At 32.5% G+C, this 25676-nt stretch overlaps 1 protein-coding gene and 1 long non-coding RNA gene across 5 annotated transcripts in view; one reads left to right on the top strand and one right to left on the bottom strand.

The window, feature by feature from the left end:
• Positions 1-25676, top strand: part of LOC138856326 (uncharacterized) — a 131754-nt gene that overhangs the window by 14945 nt on the left and 91133 nt on the right. Inside the window, exon 2 of the long non-coding RNA XR_011395527.1 lies at positions 25120-25347. This is a non-coding gene — a long non-coding RNA (uncharacterized lncRNA). The remainder of the gene's footprint in view (positions 1-25119; positions 25348-25676) is intronic.
• The window catches only part of LOC106621015 (inactive dipeptidyl peptidase 10), a 70061-nt gene continuing 47720 nt past the window's right edge, over positions 3336-25676 (bottom strand). For 2 of the 4 annotated variants that reach the window (XR_011395525.1, XR_011395526.1), the window contains 14 exons: positions 25158-25253; positions 23740-23854; positions 22548-22642; positions 19617-19744; positions 18016-18290; positions 17554-17722; positions 11346-11459; positions 10745-10868; positions 9341-9455; positions 9094-9208; positions 7993-8984; positions 7449-7753; positions 6740-6904; positions 3336-4500 (listed from right to left, as the gene is read on the bottom strand). Coding sequence is in view for 2 of the 4 variants with exons in the window: in XM_070107119.1 (XP_069963220.1) it covers positions 6830-6904; positions 7449-7753; positions 7993-8984; positions 9094-9208; positions 9341-9455; positions 10745-10868; positions 11346-11459; positions 17554-17722; positions 18016-18290; positions 19617-19744; positions 22548-22642; positions 23740-23854; positions 25158-25253 (2718 nt within the window). In the remaining 2 variants the exon portion in view is untranslated. Of the gene's footprint in view, positions 4501-5117; positions 6905-7448; positions 7754-7992; positions 8985-9093; positions 9209-9340; positions 9456-10744; positions 10869-11345; positions 11460-17553; positions 17723-18015; positions 18291-19616; positions 19745-22547; positions 22643-23739; positions 23855-25157; positions 25254-25676 lie in introns of those variants that run through there. The other 2 variants (XM_070107120.1, XM_070107119.1) reach the window with 2 other exon arrangements.

Here is a 25676-nt window from a genome sequence, read left to right as displayed (position 1 = left end):
CTAAATATTTTGTAATCATTTAATAGAAATAAAAGCTCACCTTTTGATGCATCTAATTGATCTAAATATTAATATATTTCAAACTATTGCAATACAATTATTTAATACCACAAAAACTGTAGCTTTATGTGAAAATTTTAGGGAAATTCTAGCTTTAAGTTTTTCCAGTACCTTATATAATTTTCTAATTTCATCAAGCCTTAACCTTTAAAATATCAATATTTCCGTGCTTTCGAGTAACAGTTGAATTTAAAGCTGAAAAAAAGTGTGAATAAAAAACGTTTAACATTTGCGTTAGGTAGAGCTTTCACAAAAATTATTTCTTTTAAAATTTCAGAAAAATCCATGAATTCGTATAATAGCGCCGTAAAATAAAAGTAATATGTTTTTTTTTAGCAATATATAAAATTAAGCTTAAGGCTTTTTATGCACTAAGCTTATGAGTTTTTGCTAACAAATCTATTATTTTCATGAAATCGTAGTACTTTGACTTTGTGCTACATACTTTTTCGTTCACCCTGCCTGAAATTGACTCTTTAGTCAACTCTCTAGTACACTTAAATAGAATAAAAGTTAGCATTACTTTTAGAAACCTTTACTATTACGAAAACTTGAGCTTTGACATGTACTCATTTGCATTAGATAAAATTATTTTCCAAAAAAGCTTTCAGTTATATAAACAATTTAATCTTCTAAATATCAATATTTTTGTGATTTCGTTAACAGCTCAGTTTAAAGCTTTCACACGATTCAAATTTTCAAATCCATCCAAGCCATAAAAAGCTAAATTTGATTAAAAAGTATTTTTGTTTTCGCGTCACCTAAAGCTTTCAAACCTCATTATTTATTTTTTCAAAACCTAACTAACTCGAGCTTTCATATATTAAACTTTTCTTATTCACAATAATCCCCTTACTATAGTATTGTGTATAGCGAAAAGTTCTAAATTTTTTTCAATTGTTGCGATGCCTCATTTGCAAGTTATGAAAAGATACCTAAAGCTTTTATGCAAAGTTAAAAAGCTAGTAGAAGTTTTCATGCAAACCTAGAAAGTTTTTTATTTAATCTTAGAAGCTTTCATGTAACTTTAGAAAGATAATGGAAACTATATGAAAGTATATTAAAAAAAAAAAATTCAGCATGTGTTTGAATGTAGCTAAAGAGTCTTCAGCTTAATATTTCTTTAGTCTAATTCTGCCTGAATTCGACTCTTTAATCAAGCCTCTATAAAAAGCTCAACACGTATCAAAGTCATCATAGTCCTCATAATTTAAATCAGAAATCATCACATATCTTTAGGCGCACTCAAAATTATTTACGTAAATTGATGTATTGTACATGTGAGAAAAATCTATTAATACGCCTAAAAGCATGTTACCGAAATTTTGCAACTTCACCTTTTGTTTAATATTCTCTTTTTCTTCTCTTAGTTTTGTCAAGCAAAAAGTAAACGCATTTTTAATTAACTGTCATTATTTTTTTCGCTGCCGTCATTCACATACTTTTCTTTTGTGCCCCTTATCCAATCACAAATATCACATAGCTCACACACTTACATAATTCAATCCTGCAATCTTTTACGCCTTCCTTTGCATATTTCCTTCACGGGAAAACAAAGCTGCGTCGCTAATGGCTGTTGCGTGGCACTAAGTATTGCACCTAATTATGTCGCATGGGATTGTCAGCGAAAGTGGTAGGCGTGTATGTGTGCTCACGCCTTTCATTAATTATTTTGAATTATTATTACGTTTATTGTGGCATCAAAGGATTTACTCGTCAACGTCACTTTCATTTAAATGCGCGCACAATGCAAAACCGTCTCATTAGAGGGTTATTGTAACTGTTTTTAATCCAGCGGAAAGGCTAATAGACATACGTATATGTATGTACATTAGGGTAAGCCAAAAAAAAACTAATATCGAACTTCAAATAATTCACCCCTGTGTTCGACAGGTTTATATACTATATATTAAAAGGTTCGAAAAGAGAAAAAATTTCTCCTTACAGGGATATATTTTGTCTTTGTATACGAGAGAATGTTCATTTCAACCCATGATTTCGACAGCTTTTTTTTTTTCAAAGCTTTTAAAAGGGCAAAAAAAATTGCTTACAAGGATATTTTTTCTTTGTATATACCTTTTTAACCGAGGAATTAATAAATTTATTTATTTGAATGCTTTTGAAAGTGGAAAACTTTTTTTTGCAGGGATTTTTTTCCCTGTATATATGTAGGTTCATTTACATCGATGAACTCAAACAAACTATATATATATTAATATATTTAAAAGCTTTCAAAAGTGAAAAAAGTTTTTCCTTGCAGGGATATTTTTTGTCTGTGTGCCTATATAATTTCGCTTTTACTCATTAATCCCCAGGAACAAATATCCTGGCTCACCCAAATATGTATATATAATTTTTTCTTATATCAATGCTTTTAATCGCTGGCTTTATGTTGAGAATCGATTTCAATGTCAAAAGTTGACATTATCGCTATTAATAATATGTTGGAAGCTGTACTTTTGCATAATTTTAAGCGTGTTTTTATATAAGAATGCATTTTTATTCTATATATTTATTTGCGTACCATAGTAATTATAATCTGCAATACATTGTTTTAAATCAATAAATCTCAAAGAATTGTCCAATGAGCATACTTTTAGGCGTTTTTCGTTTTTCTTCCTAAATAGTAATCTAGTACGTTGATGTATGAATTGTATGGGATATCGAGTCGATTTTTTGGTCAAATATAATATATGCAATTCGAAACGTTTGCATACTTTTAAGCGCCTAACTTCTGAATTTTTATGATGTAATTACTTTGCAGTGTCTTTTTTCGAGACTGACCAATCTGTTATAAAAAATAACACAGTTAAAAATATTTTGAAATTGCAAAAGCATAATTTAGGTTGAGCTTAGTAAATTCTGAAGTCTTCTAAAGGAGAAAATAAACATATATATAAAAATTTGTAATATCATTCTGGAAATAAAGGTAATCAAAAAAATGTTGTACACTTTTAGGCGATTAATGCATATAACAACATAATAATATGTATAACTTTAAATAAAAGTAGGTGGTTTTATCTTGAAAACGTCGAAATTCTGAAGCGTATATATTTTCTGTTGCCTAATTTTAGGCTTCAAAAGCACAAAAAATAAAAATCAACATAATAATAAATAGAATTTTAAATTACAGTAGTATAGCTATTTTAATCTTGAAAATATCAAAGTTCAAAAGCTTCATTTTTCATTTGAACAGCTCTAAAACCCCAAAAGCTTCACTTATAATAACTTTTCTTGCCAGCAAGCGATAAATGCGTTACTAAAAAACATGCTACTCATTATCAAATTTAAAATACTTTATATTTTACATTTTTCAAGCTTTTAAATAAATTTCATTTAATTAAATTTTCTGCACTCTAAGGGACTAATTTCTGGTTTGTATGCATAGCATTGTGTTTTTTTATTTATAACTGTAGCTACAGTTAGGTATATCTTCAATCTTAATATCGCAGCTAATTTTGAGCTTTTCCGTTATATAAATTTTTTTTTCAATACTGTAATTTTATTTTTTTCGGAGTATTATCATATTGTAGTACTTATTTTATTTTTGATAACTTTAGTTTAGGCTATCTTAAATATTGTTTATTTCCTTTCGCTTTTTTATTTTGATTAAATTTTTTTAATAATTTTTTTATTAATACTTCTATCATTCAATTAGAGTTTTTTATCCAAAAACTATTTAATATTTCTTAGATATTTTCACTACTACTTTAGAAATGTACTTTTTATGCTATTTGTTCAAATTTTTAAAATTTACACAATTCTTAAGTCAACGCTTAAAATACTAATTATTTTCGTGTAGGTGTTGTTTTTATTAAACATTAATATAAATAAAAGTAAATTTTCTAATTATTATAGAAGTACATATGTTATATATAACGGAAAAATGTTAAAATGAACTAAAAACGTATCTATGGATATTTTAAAAACTTTTTAGAAAACTTAAACCAAAAAAAGTTTTTAAGGAATTTAGTGTGCTTCTAGGCGCTCACACTTTGTTTGCTATTTTAAGAAGTGTTTTTTTAATACCTCCAATCTTTAATCTAAGCCTAATTTCAAAATCATTTAACAATATTTTCGAAAATTAAATATCTTAGTTAATTTTTGGTTTTGTTTCGCTTTGTTTACTTTTTGGCGCTCTTGCATTTAGTTGCTTTTGTATTTATTTCACAACCATAAAAATTTGTAATTTTCGACATCTTTGTTATTGTAATTAATTTTGATTTTGCGATGCGCAAATACTGTTGCGTAAACTCAAAATAATTTAAACGAAATCATAAAAAGTATTGAAAAGTGTTTGAGCATACTTTCAGGCGCTTTAGTATTCTCCACACTACTAGTATTCAAATTAATCAATATTAAAGCATTTTCGTAACTTTATTGCTGTTGTATATCACTACCGCCGCCATTTCCAAGTCCAGCTTTCGATTCGGGCGGCACCTAGGCGGAAAATAGAGCGGCAAGAGTAATGCTAAGTAAATTTTCATTACAAAAAATATACATATTAATATAAAAACAACGTGTATGCACTATTAAGCTTCATAAATCTATAAAAAATAACTGGACAAAGCTTGTAAACTGCGGGGCACAGAAATAAAACTAAAAAGGCGAGCATAATTTTAGGCGCATAAACAGTTCAAAAACACTGACGGTTTTACAAAATAGCGAAACTTAATAACAATAATTTATATTTAATAATTAAAATGTTTGCTTAGTAATCAAAATCAGCTAAAAATTATATAAGCTGAGTTCATATTTTTCACAATAATTTTGGAGGTTATTTGTATTCTCTGTTATGCATATGTGCGTTCTGAAATGTAGTTACGTCTTTATGTAATTTTTATACTTCAATTAAAGTGCGTTTGTATTTTTTGCTAAAGAAAAAAGCTTATTTAAAGCACGTAGAGCTTTTTATAAATCACAGTACGGAAAATCACATAAAAGCTTAGTTTGCTAAAAATTAAAGATTAAAACTTTTTAAAAAAGTAAAAAATGTGTCATAATAATTACGTTACATTTATGTCAAATATAATCACATGCCAATATGTTGAGTTTATATTATCAAATTGAGCGGTACCGGGGAGAAAGCACGCTGGACTAAAAAAAAAATGCATTGCCCGAAAAGCTTACAAAGTTTTCCGCATACTTTAGGAGGTCCAAAAGTATTACCCTAAACTGTATTAATATGGCTCTTAGGTGGTTGTTACATACAATAAACAATGTCTAGCTCTGTGGGTAAAAAGTCTAAGCTTTTAACTTACTTTAAAAAAACTTATGTGGACAAAGCAACTGTAAACACGTCAAAAAATTGGGAATTGACTTAATTAATGGCGGAGAGGTGCGCAATATGTTCTCTAATGATTCATCATCTTCAAGACAAAGCGTAAGGTTTTAGGCATTCATTCGCCAGCAAATAGCTAGTCTTGTTTACAAATCTTCAGAGTCTGTCTCATAAGCAGATCTATATTTCATAGTGTATTGTATCCTCAAAGATGCATTATTTAACCTTTCAGTGTTTTTAAGAGACCTTTTACCAATAAGACCTCAATGCTGTCGGAAGTAAATTGGTTTTAAACTCACACTCCACCGCCTATCCAAAGGCGTTCGTGTAGATTTTAAAATAGTTTCTACACAATTGTTTGTAAATAACTTTAATTTATTTTGATCCCAATATTATCCACAACAAGCGTCGATCTAAATATTAATGTGAGTCCGCATTTCAGAATATAGTAACCGAACAGAACTATAAAATATACTTTGTTTCTCCTGAAAGTGGTCTTGTCCATGACTGGCTGTCTTCAGATATACGGCATATATCTAGACCGATTGAGTAGCAGTAGAGAGTATAGAGATACATACATCTAACAGCTTCTATATTCGGAAGTTAACTTAAGAGAAAGAGTAAACCATCGACTAATGTTTCAATATATTATCTCAAGCCAAGGCCTATCATAATTAATAAAAAGTTTGTAATCTGATAAAAAGTTCGATAATGTTTAAATCTCCTTAATCTAGGCTACATATAGGCCTGTAAAAGTTCCTCCTAACTCAAGATATCATTATACTACAGCAATACCTGTTGTTATCAATGAATGTATTACCTTTAAATCCAGAGTAAATTTGAAACTTAGGAAAATATGTTCCCAACTAAAAAGTAATGTATACGCTTTTTAGCTTGTTGGTTAGCTGTTTGGAAGACCTAGCGAATTTCTTCTGATAATACTTGTAAATTGAAACCAAAAGAACTATATGACTGCCATCTACCGACTAAAATCGAATAGTAGAGTTCTGAAACTATAACCTCGGGTAATAAAACTCTTTCCCAGAAAGCTGACAGCATCCAAATATTTAGCGAACGAAGTAATTTCACAATTCAAGACCGAAGACGAAATATGTTTGGACAAACGAATAAAGCTTGATATTTTTACCTAACAAATTCTCTATACTTCTCTCTACTCTTATTCACTATATTAATTGTTTTACTTGCTTGAAAAAATATAAAAAACATAGACACCACATATATTTCTATGCACTTAAGTTTAAGCTGCGCCAGACAGATTGAAACATTTATATGTACTTCGAAATACAACAACAAAAACATCGACTGACATCAAAACACAACGAGTATGAGACATTTACATATAAAACAATCAGCACTGATTAAAATAATTTCGGATACCTTAAATAATGAATCTCACATACACGATACCAATCGTGTCTTTCGGTATGGGTTTGTGTGTGCGATGAAGACACTCGCATAACTGCACGTTTAAATGTTTACATAGAGACTATGAAAGTCTAAGAAATCCGCGGAATCTGTTTGATTACTCAGTTGTTGCTCAAGCTGGATATTCGATTTGGAGGTTATGAAACGATTGTGAGAGGAAAAATAAAAGTGAGTAGAGGTTTATTTTAAACAAAAAACAAAATATTAATTTAGAGTTATATTGGAAATAAATTAAACAAAATTTTACAATTTTTAATATCAAAATTTAGAAATAAACAGAAAATTTAAAATAAAAATAGTTGAAAATTAAATTAATTAAAAAAGAATAAGGGTTTTGAGTGCAAAAGTGTGAAAGACAGAGACAAATATAAAAACAAAGATAGATAGATAAACAAAGATAGTGATAGTCATAGCAATATATAGTTATTGTAGTAGTATGAGTGTGCCAAGAAAAGGGGAGAAAAAAGTCTTTATTTAAAAGTATTAGACAAAAAGTGTGTTTGTTTTTGAGGAGATTTTTTTGAAAGTTAGCAAGGGGTATATAATATATATATACAAATAAATAAGCGCATCATTGTTAAAGCAAAAGTTGAGTGAGAAAATATTTTACAACTAAAAAATAAAAAAATTATTAAAATCGTATGGAAACTACAAAACTCACCAGCTTCTTAAAACAATCCTCGAAGAAACTCGTCATTGAGCGATAGAGATGTCGTTTCACGCCCGCCAAAGTATGTCCCTCATCGGGATAGATTTGCTGTTTATAGAGTACACCTTTATTGGTGAGCGCACGCGCTAATACCATCGACTGTTGCACATGCACATTGTCATCGGCGGTGCCATGCACCAAAAGGAATTGACGATCGCGCAAATTATCCACATACTTGGAGAGATCACCCTCCTCGTAGCCTTTATAGTTGTCAGTCACATTCGGAAAGCTAAGATATCGCTCAGCGTATGTGGAATCTTTTGGTGAGAGAAAAATAGAAAATGTTTATTGGAAAAGTTTAGAAAGCATTAAACTTTAATAGTGTCCGTCCCAAATTTTTGAAAAAATAGCTTATATTTTTGAAAGTGGGTTATAGGTATTACTTAAAATGCTTTGGAAGTCAGTATTTAAATATTACTGATCTCCGCCAAAGAAATAATTTTGATTTGTCACCTACTATTATAACCTCATTAATCACATCTGCGTTACTACTTACCGTAGAGCTTCCAATTCGTCACCGGCGACACACTGATGCCGCACTGAAAGATCGACTGTGTGCCCGCCAACGCCAGAGCGGCCGTATAACCGCCATAACTCCAACCCCACACACCCATGCGACGGCCGTCGATAAAATGCAAATTATCACGCAAATATTCACTCACTTCCAGCTGGTCGGATACTTCAACCGAACCGAGACGCTTGTAGATCTCATGCAACAGCTGATAACCCTGGCCAGATGAACCACGCCCATCGATCTCAATGACTATATAATCTTTCGTTCCCGACAAATAAGTATTCCAGTCGATGTGCCACTTCTCCGTCACTAGTTGTGTACCCGGACCCGAGTACACATGCAGTATCGTCGGATAGCGTGTGATCTCATCTTCGCGCAGCACCGGCGGTAAATATAAACGTACCTGCGCATGATAGCCACCCGATATCATAACCGGGAAAGTTTTTATCTGTGGCAGCGCGGTACGCAACATCTTCTCCTTCAAACGCGTATTATTCTGCACAGTCACTAGCAGTTCCAAAGCCTCGCTTTTCTTAGGTAATAACTTCTTACCATGCTCGCCAGCATAGAAGCCTGTGAGCGCATAAACACTAGTCGTCGGCACCACTGGACCCAAGCATTCGATGAGCACATAACGCGCTTGCAATCCCAACGGAAATTTGGCTGTGTGATAGAGACATTCATTGGGCTCCGCATGCGCGTGTGATGTTTTCGGGTGTTTATGTTCCGGCGTCAACGTGGGTGGTGGTAAAGTTTGACGCTCCTCCGAGTCCTCCCAGTCGTCATCCCAAGCGGTCACCAGTTTCGGCGGCGGTTTGGTATGACCCTCGGCATTTTGGTAGCTGCTGCGCAATTGCGTCGGGCATGTCAAACAGTCGGGCAGCTGATGTGCGGAGCCATGTCGCGGTGGCAAAGCGGATACGCGATACAGGTGCTGTTGCCCCGGCATGCGTTCCGGTGTGCCCAGGAAGTAGCTGGAGGGAGAGAGAGAGAGAGGGAAAAATAAAGGCCGTGTATGAGCGCAGAAAATGGAAGGTGTAGGTGTAAAATTTCACAAATTCTATTGAGTAATCGTGTACTTACATCCAATTATTCAGCTGGTCCCAATGTAGCAACTCATTCACCTCGTATTGCCCGTGCGTTAGTGGTAGCACGCGTTTTTTGGCCACATGCACGTGCACAATATGTCGGAAGTAACCTAAAGAATGGAAAATAAATCAAAAATTTGTGTTTGCTTTTCACTTCGTGGAAAAATGATAAAAATTATGAAAGCAAAGCGGATGTGGGTTGTGTGCGGTGGGTGGGTTGGAGTCAGTGTTTTCAAACTCACCGGAAGCACCGTCACGCAATGGCGATATGGCAACATAGGAAGTTGCATTCGCTGCAAACAATGGCACTGATACTGTGTCCACCCAACCGCGTCCATCGCCGCTCACACGATGCGTCTGCGTTGGTCACGAACATTATTTTTCCAAACATAATCGAGTGAAGTGCAGCCGAGTTCCAAATAATAAATAAAATAAATCGCCAGGATAAACTTCAGTAGCATTATATTTTGATAAATTACACTTAACAAGCAGTGACACTAAAACTAACACGGGCACACATTCTGCTACATAAGTACTGTCGCACGATTACCCCCTAGGAAATGCGAAGAGTTTGATGGTTGATCGAATTTATTACGGTTATCCGGAATTGATGTTGGAAGTCGAGTACATTTGCAGGTTAACTTTGGTTAAACAAAAGGATTAAATAAAATTGAAGCCACCCTTGTTCCTTTTGGGATGTCTTTGGTAGTTTCCTGACCAAGTACCAGACCGCTGTTACATCTGCCTCAAGAGTGTTAATAATGTTCACCATTGGACTTAGCTATTCTTTTATTTTAGCTATTCGTTCTATGATGAATTTATGACCTAACTTACAGGGTCATAAATTAAAGATTGATGAAGTTAAGAATAAAGTCGCTTTCAGTTTTAATTTTAGTTTTCGATTACCTTTGAAATAAATTAAAATGACAATCAAGTTCTCATACTAGGGACCAGAAGAAATAAGTCTTATTTTACAATTTTTTAAAGAACAACGAAGACTTCTAAAAAGATGTATACTACTTTCTTGATAGGTTAGAGGTCTTTTGCAATACTTAATAATTTGCAATTCAGTTGAGAGCATGCTGTTAGCTAAGAAACACACCGAATATAATTATAAGGTCCTAAAGCTATCAAAGGTCTGACACACTTAGTAGAATTTTGTTGTTGGATCAGGAAGTTCCTAGGATAAATTCATTCTAGGGTCTCTGTTCGAGTTGACAGCTTATTCTCTTTTTCGGAACGAGCTTAGATCGTCGGACAAAAATATTTTCCCTATGTGATTATAGCGAAACCCAATACGTCATCCATATGAGGTCATTTAAGTTTGATTGCTTCAGGTTGTGAGCGAATTTCTTTTGCATTATTATTTGTAAGAAAAATTTTTCGAGTGAACTGCCCAAAACCATAATAACACATTTATCTTACATTACAGTTCACCGAAATTTTCCTAGAAGGTAATATCTGCTTATGACCGTATCATTTAGCACTCACTCTCTTTCCTTCTATCATAAGATTACTCTCCCGTACCGTATTATTTAGCACTCACTTTCTTTCTTTCTCTCATATTATTACTCTCCCGCACCGTATCATTTAGCATTCGCTCTCTTCATTTCTGTCATACTCTAATGTATAACATTTATACTCACCTCAACGCATATAAACAGTGGACTCTTACAGATGCTGACCACCGAAATGTTCTGTGGACGATTCAACCAAACTACACAGATTTCCGTTTCACTCACCCAACTGGCACTGCTAAAGTAGTGATCTCTATGCAGTAGAATCAGTCACAAATTGAAAGCATAGAACGAAATAAATGAAAGTTTATGTTCGTATGAGTAATTGTGTGAGTTTTGCTGATGCATTAAGTGAATAAATAACTATACAGTTTTTTTTGATGAGCCAATAGTTATACAGAGGGGTGCTTAAATCTTGAGTGATAAGTTGATTATATATTATTCAAGTCAAGGCTATGAAGTGCTCTTGAATTTTATTAGTTTATGGACTCTTTAAAACGGTCATTGTTGCTAGATAAAATTTCAAAACTGTATTCATAAGAGTTATCAGAAGGAACATAGAAAAGCAATGTTGGGTAACCTAACCTCAATGTAAAATGTTAAACTCTCGAAATGCTGACACTCAACAGGCTAGCTAGATGCTGTGATTTATAGCTTTACAAAAACGTCTATTTATTTAGTTTTACATATTTACTTGACATACTATATAGGTAGATGTTTGTGCACTTACTCATTTTGTAGTACTTGTGGCGGTTGTAGATCTCTTATTTTAATGTCTTCCGGATTATGTATATCGGCCACGCGTAGCTTTGCTATAGGATTTTGCGTGCCTGGTTTTGGATATCTGCAAGTGAAAATTTAAATACAATTTACACTTTTAAGCTACAAAATTGTTTCCAATATTGATATTAAGTAGTAAGCGTGGTAAGGTGCTCAAGATTGAGCTTAGCTTCTAGTCTTTGCCAAAAATATATATATTTCTCAAGCCTCTCTAAGCTAGTTTTGTAGGAATTGAGATCGAGTACGTACATCAATTGTAATTGTTAGTACTGAAATTCGCATAATTGACACTGACTGTGTTAGTAATGTAGATTACTCTAATCATAGTTATCTCTTCAAGAAGGTTAATGCTTTTGCCACAACAGTAATATTCTAAATTAACAATTACTCAATAAAAGTAATGTTAATTTTAATGATAATTATTTCTGCAATTCTAGTTGTTGTTTTAGTTTTCTGTTTGCGATTATATTAGCCATACTCGTTATATTTTTATTATAAGTCAGGACACTCTTAAGCTGCTCCTAGCCAATCACCTTCCGAGCAATCATTCCCCTACCAGCGCAATTACAAAGAGATGTCATGCTTTCGTGCAATTTTCAATTGGGTTATACATATTCCTGGAGCTTCGAAACAGGTTAGGATTGCATTTATCCCGAAGGCCGGTAAGAGATCGCATGTGTCGACGAAGAATTTAATTTTATTCAAAGAAATTGATTTTCAAGGCCACAGCGTGACTACCTTGCACGCTAATGCCTCCTGACTCAAGCGGACCAAAAGTAATAAGGAGTTTGCAGTAATGACTTTCCTCGATATCGAGTGGACATTCAACAACGTACTGCCGCAAGCGGTCATTAGAGTTTTGGTTTGGGGTTGAATTTATGCATCTTATCTTTAAACTTCTATGCGATAGAACGATCGTGAAGGAATGCGATAGTCGGCCACAGCGGCATGTGAATAGAAGAAGTTATCTCGCCACTTCTCTAGATTATGGTTGTAAATGATGAAGATGATGAAGACAAATACCTCAGACTCAAAATTGCCTCCATGGGGTTCAGGCTGGACTGTTGGGATTCGGCCCAGCTCAGCAAGCGGCGGTCAACTATTAGCAGCTGTGCTGTCGCAAGGTCCTTCGCGCCAAGGGTAACACGTAGAAATTGTCAGTTCCCTACAGCAAACTCCACCTTTCAATGATTGTCGGAGTTCAAACTGGACAGACCAGGCGCATAAGCTGGTACAACACCTAGGATCACATACCTTAATACATTTAGGTGAAATATCAAAAATAGCGGAGCGATAATTACTTCAGTTTGGAAGTCTATACTGCGCAATAAAAAGCGTTGTAGGAAAAAGCGTTGTATAATACAAAATCACATAAATACAAACATACATAAATAGATGAATATCTCAATACCATTCCATGCATGTTTGTATGCATTTAAATGATTATAAAAAGCAAGAGGCACGTGCTCATTGCATATTTGAACACATATTCGGTGGTATTTACCGAGCTACACTATACAAAAAATGGATTTACTCAAAGTTCAAATGTGTTAAAATATAACTGTTAATGTGCCATTGTGCTTGCAAATTATTTACATTATAAGCATTTTGCTGTCAAAAACCTTAAATACAACAAAAATACACAAGCAAATTTATTCATGTGTATACAAATACGCATACATATAAATATTGTATAACTAGTGTGTTTATAGAAATGCTATTTCTGCAAGTTAAATACAATTTGAGTCAATGTGCACCTGCCAAGCACATTCAGGCATATACATAACTTAGATATACATATATATTTTCCTATGCATGTATATGACATCCAAACATTTATCTGCAGCTACAATTTAGCACTCACTTATTGAAATGCTGAGTTAACTGTTACCTAATTGTCATTTGCATTTCGCTGTAATGTAGCTCCTGCGCTCATATGCTCATTACGAAAACAAATTTATTACCTTTGTTTTGCAGCATTCATTGCTTTGTCGTTTACACGTGTCGACATTAAAAGTCACTCATACGCTCTGTAGCACCGCATGGCACAGCCGGCTTTAGTTTAGTGCTTTCATAAAGCAAATTAAATACTCATATACTTAGTTGGCGTTATAATTGCATGCTCGCCAGTGGCGTTTACGTAATACTTTTTGCACATTAAACATTTCAGTTATCTTTATTGACTTCGCTTGATATTTCCTCTGTGAATAGTATTTTGAATATGAATGAAAAATATCTAACGGTGTGCGTAGGTTTTTGATTGAATAAGTATATTTTGTAAATTTCGAGGGAACGCAAAATTTTTCAAAATAAATTACCGATTATTGAAGCGCATTAAATTCTTTAAATTCACTATTTTTATTTATATTGTACATTGAATCTTAAATATCACAAATCTGAGTGCTTATGAAAATGTATGCGGTGTAAGTAAGCAGCCTCAAGTAAAAGTGTAACGGAAAGCCTTTAATTGCTGGTTTCGTCAATAATGGTACTTAATGACGCTGTGGCGGTATTCAGTATTATTGTATGGAAAGAATTGGGAAAAGTAGATGTGGGGTTTGAATGAGGGTTACAGGCTTTTACACATCTTTATATTAGTGTATATATTCGCAATACAATTGCCGGCTTAATGTGTTGCTATATTTTATGGCATACTGCTGTAAGTTAAATGAAATTCGTGGAATGCATTATAGTTTATTAGTAATAACTTTTAAGGATCACAATATATTATTGCATATAATAAACACATTATGTGGTTCATGTGTATGTAAGTACACATGTATGTATGTTTGTATATATGTACACAGATTTAATTATATAAATGTTATTGCTTGCTCTTAGCAAAAATGTCTCACTTAATTGAGTTTCCTTTTAATAATTTTCACACCTTATTGTATATATCTGTATATATTTATTTGTATTTGTATATGTGTGGAACTAGTAGAGCTATTTCACTGGTAATCCTTTTACACAAATTGTAATCACACAAAGGTGTCTATAATTTTACAATATATACATATATACATAGGTAAACCCACAGGCTTTTAAAGTATTTCCGATGGCTTATACGATTTTGATAATTCGTGTCGAGCTCACCAGTAATTATATGCTAACTATAAATGTGCGCATGACCTATCTTCAATTGGGTGTGACTTTAATCGAATTTCAATAAGCTAAGCATATTAAAATATTTCTCCACAACAGATGACACAATATTGCCCTCAGTAACTTGTTTTTCACGGTCTATGGCACATATGGTTGCTTGGATGCCTAGAGTTCTTTTCTAATGATTGGAGATGAGGCCGAGAAGTATAAGATTTTAGCTTCACTATATCCTTTTTAAAGCAGATTTTTTCGATCTCAAAAGAGGCTCAGAACACTCACACTCTTTCCAACGATATATCCCGAAAATTTCAAAAAGCTTCTCCTGGACCTAGTTACACTTATATTTAATCGTTCATAACATGTAAAACAAGCTTTTTTACAAAGTTGAGTCCTAGCGAGGAAAGCTTGCACAATCCTTGAATTAACTTACCGATTTCTAATTATGCTATATTGCTATTATATTAGGTCAAGTAAAAAGTTCGTTCGGTTTTTATCTAAGAGATGGCATTATTGTCCATAGTACTAGTGTTACGTGTCACACTATACGGCGCTGAAAACGTGTTTATTCGCGCTAAAAGTTTGTCTTTGACAGTTTTTCGAATGATTTACTCAGTTCGTTGTGAGCGCTCGTCAAAGATGGACACCAACAAAGAGAAAATTCGCTATATTCTACAATTTTTCTTCGATCAAAGCGAAAAAGCAGCCAAAGCGGCTGAAAACATTAATTTAGTTTATGGGCCCGATACTGTAAACGAACGTGTAGCACAAAAGTGATTTACTAGGTTCCGTTCCGGTAATTTCGATGTCAAAGATGCACCACGCGTCGGGAGGCCTGTCGTCGAAAATTGCGATAAAATCATGGAAATAGTGGAAACAGAGCGTCACGTGAGCACTTATTTAATTGCTGAGGAACTAAAGATAAGCCATAAAACCGTTTGGAACCATTCGCATAACCTTGGATTCAAAAAGGAGCTCGATGTTTGGGTGTCACACGAACTAACGCAAAAAACATGATGGACCGAATTTCCATCTGCAAATCGCTGCAAATCGAATCGCAACAAAATCGACCCGTTTCTGAAGTGGATTGTGACTGGCGATGAAAAATGGGGCACGTATGACAACATCGAGCGCAAACGGTCATGGTCAAAGCTCGGGGAAGCGGTCCAGATGGTGGCCAAGACCCGATTGACGGCCAGGAAGGTTTTGCTGTATGTTTGGTGGGATGGGCAAGGAATCATCTACAGCGAGCTGCTCCCCTATGACCAAACGCTCAATTCGGCCAACAACTGGACCGCTTGAAGGCAGCACTCATCCAGAAGAGGCCATCTTTGATCAACAGAGGCCGAATTGTGTTCCATCAGGACAACGCCAGGCCACACACGTCTTTGGTGGCTCACCAGAAGCTCCTGGAGCTCGGATGGGAGGTTCTAATGCACCCACCTTATAGTCCGGACCTGGCACCAAGTGATTACCATCTTTTCCTGTCCATGGCAAACGCGCTTAATGGTGAGAAGTTGGCCTCAAGAGAGGCCTGTGAAAATTGGCTCTCCGAGTTTTTTGGCAATAGGGACGCAGTCTTCTACGAGAGGGGTATAATGAAGTTGGCATCTCGTTGGCAACAAGTTTACGAACAAAACGGTAAAAAAATGTACACAAAGTTATCATCTTTTGAAAAAGCAATAAAAAACCGAACGAACTTTTTACTTTACCTTATATATACATAGGTAGTTTTTCAAAAAGAGCTGAACTGTATTCGTCTTTCATAAAGCTCTGAGGTATGTGGCTCTTACAGATAGCTACAAGTAATAATTGTGGATGGTTTAAAATAAAATTTTTTGAGACTGTGCCGAAAATATTTCAGGATTTCGGGATTAGTGACCCTATTGCTTTTTTCTTATTCAGATTTAGACCTAAAGTAAATTGTTTCTATTTAATAATTTTCATTAAAAAATTTTAGTATTTCAACGGTTTCGCATATTTCCAAATGTGTTTGACAAAATTAAATATGAGGCCCGATCTGCTTATATATGTACATGCATACGAATATCTTATATATAAAAATGAAGCTAACGCTATTTCTACAGCACGGAATGATAAGAAAGTTTGTACAGTTATTCGTTTATTCCTGCAGAAGGTCCTGACATATACATACACGTTAATTAAAGTCGTAATAGTTACACTGTTTATAACTCAAGAATGGCTGAACTGGTTTGGCTGAAAATTGGTGAGAGGTAGCTTAGAACCAGGGGATACAACACGTTGAGAGTATAAAATCGGACGTAGCAGGGCACGCCAGGTACAGCTAGTATTGATATATAATAATGCTTCAACAATTTTCAGTTTGTTGAAACAAAGTTTTATAAGTGTTTAAATGAGTTCGAATGTGAATTTACGTATATCTCGATATGCTTTGAAAAAATTTCGGGATTCCGAAAAATCAGGGTAACGTTTTTTTAAACACAAGTGTGCTATTTCGATACACATTAATTTCGTTGGAATATACTTTTGAATACTCAATCGCCGGAATCCCGAAAAACCGGGCTTGAATTTTTTACTAAATACAGTAAATATTTCATTCTACATACATTTTCGTCGGACTTTACTTTTAAATCCCGTATCACCAGGGACTCGAGAAATCGGGATTGCCATTTTTACTAAATAAAGCTTATATTTCCTTTTACATCAAGTGTCGCTAAACATTACTTATATATCCCGAATCTCCCGGGTCCCGAAAAACGGGATTGTACTTTTTACTGAATAATGTTAATATTTCATTCTACAACAAAATTCGTCAGACTTTGTTTTTGAATCCCGAACCCCCGGGATCCCGAAAAATGGAAGTAACATTTTTTATTACATAAAGCTAATATTTCATTCTACAATTTTGGACAGATTTTACTTTTGAGTATAGTTTCTATAATCTTCGTGTAACCTTGTTCTTACATTCTCTTCTCCGAACACTTTTTCTATACTCTCATACTCGTGTAGTCTTTCTACCAATTCATTTGAAATTCAGATTGTCTTCTACATAGTCACAATGTCACTGTACTCACCTTAATGATCTGATTTCTGGATAAAGATACGCATTCGGATTGCCGCCACTTGTTGTGCCATACCAAGCGAAATGTTGTTCCTGCACCAGCGAGTCATTGAACGCACCGTAAAGCATTAAGTGTCCGTTCTCCGAAAGCCAAATTGCATTATTCGAGTGCAGGATTTCCTCTACAAAGCACAAGAGGCAGGCAGCGGCAGTAAGCATCAGCAGCAAAGATGAGTATACCGGTGAAGAGGTTGATGGAGCAAGTGGTCATCGAAGAGCGTGTTGGACGTCGCATATTTTTGGAAAGAACGCAAAAAAAAAAAAAGCGGAAATTCAATTTTCGATTTAAATCAATCTAATCGTATGCGAAATCAATGAGAATGCATGAATGAATTCAAATGAGTTACAAAAATGAATAAAAAGCTAGTTAGTCGGCGCGCAGGGCCACCAGCCAACAGCTAGTGCTTATACTCACCTTCATAGAGCCAATCGGGTATGCCATTGTAGACGATGCCAGGCACTGCATCACGCGTTATGCGATACACATGATTGGTGGAGCGTGGCCCTTGGCAGTAGTATATGTCATAGTTATAGACCAACACCAGCGCATTGCCACCAGTTATGGTGCCGGTGCTGGTGGAGGTGGTACTTGCATTGTCTCGCTTAGCCGCTTGAGTGGTTACGAAGCGGGCATAGTGTAGATAGGGCCACTCATCGCTATGTACATCGATTTTCAATTTGATGCTTTCACTGAAAGAGCGGAAAAAGTAGATAGAGAGCTTAAATGAATTGAAAAAATTATGAGCATGAGTTTTATTGAACTGGAGAAGTCCAAGCTACAGTTTGCCAGTCAACAGTTTGTGTTTGTTTTTAGTTTTTATTGTATATTTATTTACAGCTCAGTGTATATGCGGGCGTGTGCCGGATAGCGAAGAGCAAAATACGGAAATAGAGCGGCAAAGGAAATGATTATAGTTGAGCAGCTGCTTTTTAGTCCGTTTACAAGTATATATGAATAGAAATTGAATAAAAGATTCGAAATAAGCCATTGGTTGAAAACAATTTATGGTCAGTCTATGATGGAATGGGCGGGAGAGGGGGTAAAAAGGTTAGGTAGAGCCGTGTCAGCACAAAAAGATAAAGAGGAAATGAAAGTTCAATAGAAATATCTAAGTTTTTTTTAGATAAGGGCTACTCCAGGTAAAATGTAAATAAGAAAAAGCAAAAAAAAACATCTCAACTAAGTTTATGTATATAGATGCACGTAGATATACTTGTAATATTTATATAATATTGAAGAGGCTTTTTTTAAATATTTCCATCTATAGCTTACTCATTTATATGCAAATATTGGAAGAGTCAGCAATGCTTTTTTACCACAAGACAGATAAATTTTAGACCATGGGACTCAAGCCATTTGCGAACATCGAATGAGGATCTGTTGTGAAAACCTTATTGAAGTAACTATTGTGATCTGTGCCGAATTTTTGGACTTATAAAGTTTGATTATCAAAATCTGTAAACTTAAGAAGTCGTCCTTATTATGTGGTATGTATTTTGCTACTAATAGGAGCTAAAGGGTTTAGCTCGCGCGTCGATGTCTCCTAACCGGCTACAAAGAATGTGGAGTGTATCGACGTGTTTAATACATACGGCAATAGGTATTATGAGCATTGGCTTCATAAGGATCCTAAGAGATGTTTTTTTGTATAGAGACGGGAGCGAATAGCTGTGAGGTTATTGTAGCAGAGTTCGTGCTCATTATCTTGACGGTGGTTAGATTTTAAAACAATGTTAAGAGGTAGCTAAAGAGTGACGGTTTTATTGAGTGTCAGTGGAAAAGCTGACTGTTCTCTTCAGTCTCACATGGGGTTCAAAAGAAAAAAATCGTAAACCCAAAAAGACAAATAGAGCTTATTCTTATCTAAAGAGAGATCTTCCGAAAATTTTATGAGAGTAATAAACTTTAAGAGCTTCTCTAGGCGGTATTTTGAATTAATTTGTATTATATAAAACTTTATATTGTACTTTGTTAGCAATCATCTTTGTTATTCCATCACTCTCCCCGTTACTCACCTTGTTTGTATATCGAAGAGCGTGTACTGTGCCAAAAACGAATGCCGAAAAAGTTTTACGACATTCTGCGCCAATAAGATATAGCGTTTATCGGCCGATATGGAGAATGTATAAGGTGCAAATGTTTTCTGTAAGAAGAAAAATTAATAAGAAATGCTTGTTTACCTAAATTTCTTGTAAATAATTTATGTTACAAATTAATGTTTCGATATGAGGCGGTGTGTGTGTGTGTGTTAGAAAATGTAATTACAAATTATTTGCATTATTTTTCGAGAAGCACAATAAACAAACAAATGATCAATTTAAGTGTTTTCTTTTTGTTTTTTTTCTCTTTTTGCTCTTTTACGTGGCTTTTCTGCTAATTTTAATGGATTTTTAAATGGTTTATAGCTCATAAAGCATGTTTATCCTTTATTCAGTATTATTTGTGCATTTTTACTACATTTCTGCGGTTTTGCGGCTGTTTGACTAACCCCACAGGAGGTTGCTGCAGGCAATAACAGAAATGCATTAGCTGTTGTGTAAATATGTATGTACTTTGTTCAATTACATTATGCGGCAATAAGTTTTTGTTTTTACTTTTGAGTTCAATTTATTAATTATTTATTAGTTGGTTGTAAAGTGCAATGCATACATTATGTTAAATAATAAATTAGCACTTTTTGTTGGCTTTCAAAGTAAATGGTTTGCAATTAATTTCGCTATATTTCATTAAGAGTGCGACACCGCGAGCAGTTTTAGCGCGACACAACGAGGAGTTAGAGCGCCAGCGAATCTTTTTGCTATAAATTATTGCAATAATGTACTGTATGATTATATATATAATACATATACATTTATATTTTAATATTTTCACATTTAAACTTAACACTAGCAATACGAACCAGTCAAAATGATCGGTTGCATTATTTATTTCTACCATTTCCTCTTTATTCCTATTTAATATATTACGATAATGTCATGATTTTTATTAAATTTGCGTATAGAATAATATTATTAATTATTTTGTTCTTATGCAGGCAATTTATATACTAGAGTCAATTTTAATATGAATGAATAATAAATTATTATATAAAATTTAAAAATGGTTAGAATATGTTACAAATATTAATTTATTTATTTAAAAAATTCGAATGAAATTATGCCTAAAAAATATTATTTTTTTATTTTAACTAATTATTTTTTTTTTTTTAATTAAAAAAAATTGCATTGAATTTTATTTATATTTTTTTTTCTAATGAAATTGAAAATATGTTTTTACTTGAATTAATTATTTTTTTGCAATGTTTTTAAATATTTTATATATATTTTATAAAAAATTTTAACAATGAATATATTATAGGTATCTATTAAAAAATATATCCGTTTCGAGTTTTTTAAATAATTTTTTTATTTACCTCAAAACACACAAATGTTTTATAATTTACTCACTTTAATTTGTTTAATTTATTTAAAAAATATATGTTTATCTTATTTTAGTTTAAAAACATTATCATAAGTGCTTTTTTAATCTTTTAAACAAAACATAATTTTAAAATGAAATCAAAATCAAAGCACCAAAAAAATTATATAAGTTAATTAATTTAATTTATTTAAAAAAAGCTAATTTAATATAACCAAAAATATGTTTAATATAATATTTAATTTCTTTATAAAAAACCATATAATTCACACCGTTTTCGAGAATTTTTTTTAATTTGAACTTAAAAATTGTATCACGAAAATTTTTTTTTATTTAATATTATAATATAAAGTTAGATATAGGAATATTAAGTTATCTAAAAATATTAATTTTATTATTATAATATTTATATTCTGCTTATTTATCTTCCAAAAAAGTTTACATAAAATATTATAAAAAAATGTGGAAAACGGTTGGCCTCAGGGCCATCCCTGCAACTTCCCTCTAATTTCATACGCTAACGTTCAAATTTCGCTTTTTTCACTGCTTTTGAGCTCTTTGAAATTTTTCGTTTTCGATATCTAGCAAGTAAATCAACCGATTTCGACCCGGTTTGCGGCAAACGATGTGTTTCTTCAAGGTTTAGAACTGATTAGTTTTTGGTGTCGATCGGTCAAGTCGTTTGGAAAAAATTTATATTTGAGATTTCTCGAAATCTACTGGTCCGATTGGGCCCAAACTTACACGAAACTCAAGTGCAATGAAACCCTTTGGAATGCCGTTTAGTTTATTCAAATCGGTTGAGCAGTTTAATAGTTATAAGAGGGTCACATACATCCACACACACACACATACATCCACACATACATACAGACATACGGACATCATCGTAGAAATGTTCGGGGAAGCTTCCTCGACCCTTAGAACGTCGAGATCTGTTGAGAACTCGATTTTTGCAAAATGGGGTGAAACCAATATCTTCCCGATTTTTAGAAAATTTTCCATTTTCTTAGCGGGAAGTTAAAAAAATTTGAAATTAAATTCGGATTCAAACTTTCTAACTGCAGTCCTGTATATTTTAAGTAATTTTTAATCAGAATCCGTCCGGAAACCGTGGTTATGTTTTAGAAATTAAATAAGATATAGAAAAAGTAATTCTTCTTAAATATATTTAAGTTTTGGCCTTGAGCTTTGAAAAATTCAACTTCTTTTGTATCTATACGTAATTTCTAATATATCAATTAACACATATATATATAATAAATATAGTTTTTAAAATTCACAGCAGGTGGCAGCATCAAGACATTTTTTATTTCATTATTTGCTTAAAAGGTACTCCAACTTTATATTGTTTCCGTCGTTTGGATCATACTCATATAGATAATTTATAGTCAACTTAAACACAAATTCAGATAATTTGAATTCATACTACTACTATACTGCTCGGTTATTACTTTTCAAATATATTTATTTTAAAGTAATAAAGTTTTCTAAACTTTTTTGATTTTTTTTCACACTTTCATACTTACATATGTCACATTCGACATGAGAACTCGCTCATTTAGACTAGATGCATTTAACAACACGATTCTTCCCCAGTGATCCTGATAAACAAATTCCTCGCCTGCGTTGATTAGCAGAAATGGTAGAGAAAAAATTAGAAAATAAGAATTATTTTAAAAAAATAGTAGGCAAATATGAAAGAATATATATGTGCTCTCATGGCATTTAAATAAGTAAAAAATGTTAAATTTTTCAAATTTAATTTAAAAAGTATAACACTGAAACTTTTTATAATATAACACAGGAAATAATTATCAATAATTCCAAAATAACCTTAAATATTATTTTACAACACATTTAATACCTTGTACAAAACATGATGAGTAAGAGGCTTCAAAAGTTGTAAATATTTAGAAAATATAAGCGAATTTCGATTTTAAAGTCTCACAAAACAGAGGTCAGAAAATCAATCATAATTCGCACAGTTCATCGAGTTTCGAAAAAATCATACGAAATTTGAGTCTAGATACATGTATCTCAAAACATAGCAGAATCAATATTATTAAGTTCAAATTTTTAAATGATTTAAAATTGTGTATATACTACACGAAAATATAACCTCCAATTATCTTAGAAAATTTTCAAAAATGTTTACTTGATTAAAATAAGACACATAATTTTGAAAATGACTTTGAAATGTAATATAGTAAATAAAACTAATAAATATTCAGTTTAAGTAGTCAGAACCTCAATGATTTTAAAACTGATATTAGACTTTCTTATATTGTTGAAACTTGATGTGGAAAAAAATTATGCAAGGTTTCGAAAATAACCACAAATTATCTTATAAATAATTTTGTGTAGAAATAAGATAAGGAAAATGATTTTAAAATGGAACCAGTCAAATAAAATACACATATGCAATTAAAGCTCAATTAAAAAACTAACTTCAAAAAAATTTTCCAAAAATTATTCAAAACAGAAAATGCTAGCAAAAAGTTTTAAAAAATTATGTAATAAATTCTCAGAATTTCGAAAATAATTTCAAATTTCGCTTTCAAATATTTTATTCTATTTTAGAGCACATAAGTAAAAATGTATGAATATGTTTTAACATAAATATCGAATATTTTCCAATTGTGTTCAATATTTATAGAGCTTAAAATCAAGCGCATTAATCAATCAACTTGAAACGGGCTCATATTCTCGCACACTTACCATTTATCCATGTACCGTTGGCACGCTGCGGCATAAAGAGTCCATCCACGATGTCTTGCAGTTTGATGCGTTGCCCCTTGACGCGCGGCCCCTCATCGGGTGGTGTGAGAAGTACCTTTTTTGATAAATGCAGAAATTTTATATGTTGTTTTCTATAAAGAAAACCAGACAAAGAGAGAGAAAAAAGCACAAAAAATGGGGGGACACACGACCACCACGAGACACAATAAAAAATAAAAAAAATCGGAAGAATGGGAAAAATATATGACATAAAATTTACACAAAAATTTGTGGGATGACACAGCAATTGCAGAAAAAGAAAAGACATATGCTATATACATATACACATACAAGAATGCATGAGGCACAGTGAATATATACACATACACATAATGCTATATGGTGTGCAAAATATGAAAGCTATGGATACGAAAAAAATTAGTTTTACAAAAAAGGAAGAAAATAAGGTCTAATAGCCGAAAAGTATGCAGCACATTAAAGAAGCTGGTAACATATTATATAATACGTTACTTAAATGTTGAGCAAATGACATGCTTGTTTGAAGTTGACACACATAGACAGGTAAAAGAATAAAATCTGAAGTATTAGGGTAGCTAAAAAATTGTATTTTAATATTTTATAAATTTCATTTCTGGTCTCAAAAATAAAAGAGTTTTGTTAAAAATTACCTTGAAAAAAAATAATTTTTAATATATGCGAATTACTTCATTATATTAGGGTATATCATTTTAACAATTTTTTCCTTGATTTTTTGAATTTTGGCTTTAAACACGAAAAAAAATTCTAGTTATACACCACACTAAAGAACGAATAATTTTAAATATATACGTTAGTATTATATTTAAATTTAAATTATTTTTGAGATTTTTTTTACTTGTATATAGATATTTAAATCGTTTGGGTAAACATTTGTTTTTTAATATTTCGATTTTTTTAACGATTTTATATACTGATACAACGATCAATATTTTATAATATTCATGTCCTAAAATAATTAAACACGCCCTAATGTAAACACTTTTTTTTTTAAAGCGTTATAATTTGGCAAAACAAGTTCAAGCAAATATTTACACAAAGCATATTGCAAAAATTGAACTATCATAATAGAAATTTAGCAAAAAAAAACTATATATAAAAAAATATTATAATTTAGCGAAAAAAAATAATTTTTAAAAAGTGATGATTAATGAAAAATGCGCGATAAAGTTTATAAATTTTTTACAAGTCTCCGTGGGTTTTACAACACATTTCTTTATATATTACAACTATTTCACATACACTCATACATATAAAGTTAATTTTCACATGCAAAATTTATTTTTTACAAAAAATTTACAGTATACACAAATTTCTTTTCAGTTAGCGACTATTATATAGTGCATTGCAATCTCACTCACCACAGAAGTAACAATTAGCGCCAATACAATTATTATAACCAATAGAGCAATGAAAATGCCACGCCAATTCCGCTGATTTGGATTGCTGGAGACCAACTGCAAGCAAAAAAGAAACAGTGTTAAAGTGTTTAATTAAATAGTGCAATATGTTTGGATAAATCTTAAGGAAGTTTCAAAGTGCTTATGAATGGTAAGTCCTATAATTGATATTAATATATTAAAATATCTCATGTGTATCTATTTCTAATTTTCTTTTAAATGTTATTTGCGAAAACAACAAAGAAATATCGAATAGCATATAAATTATATTTCATCACCGCTATCTGTTTTACAACTTCATAAAATTTATATTTTGTCTGATATAAAAGCGTCTATCATTAACCATTGAGCTTGAAGTATTCCCAAAATGGCACCAATTGTATAAAATTTTTTTCCTTATTTCTCCCTAACGAATTAAATATACATGAGAGTACTTATTTGGAAGAAATTTTGATAGGCGTATATCTTCGTTCATTTCCG

The sequence above is a fragment of the Bactrocera oleae genome, chromosome 3 (assembly GCF_042242935.1).
Source record: "Bactrocera oleae isolate idBacOlea1 chromosome 3, idBacOlea1, whole genome shotgun sequence".
NCBI lineage: Eukaryota > Metazoa > Arthropoda > Insecta > Diptera > Tephritidae > Bactrocera > Bactrocera oleae.
Note: the sequence above shows the minus strand (reverse complement) of the source record. Positions and strands in the feature narration are given on the sequence as shown.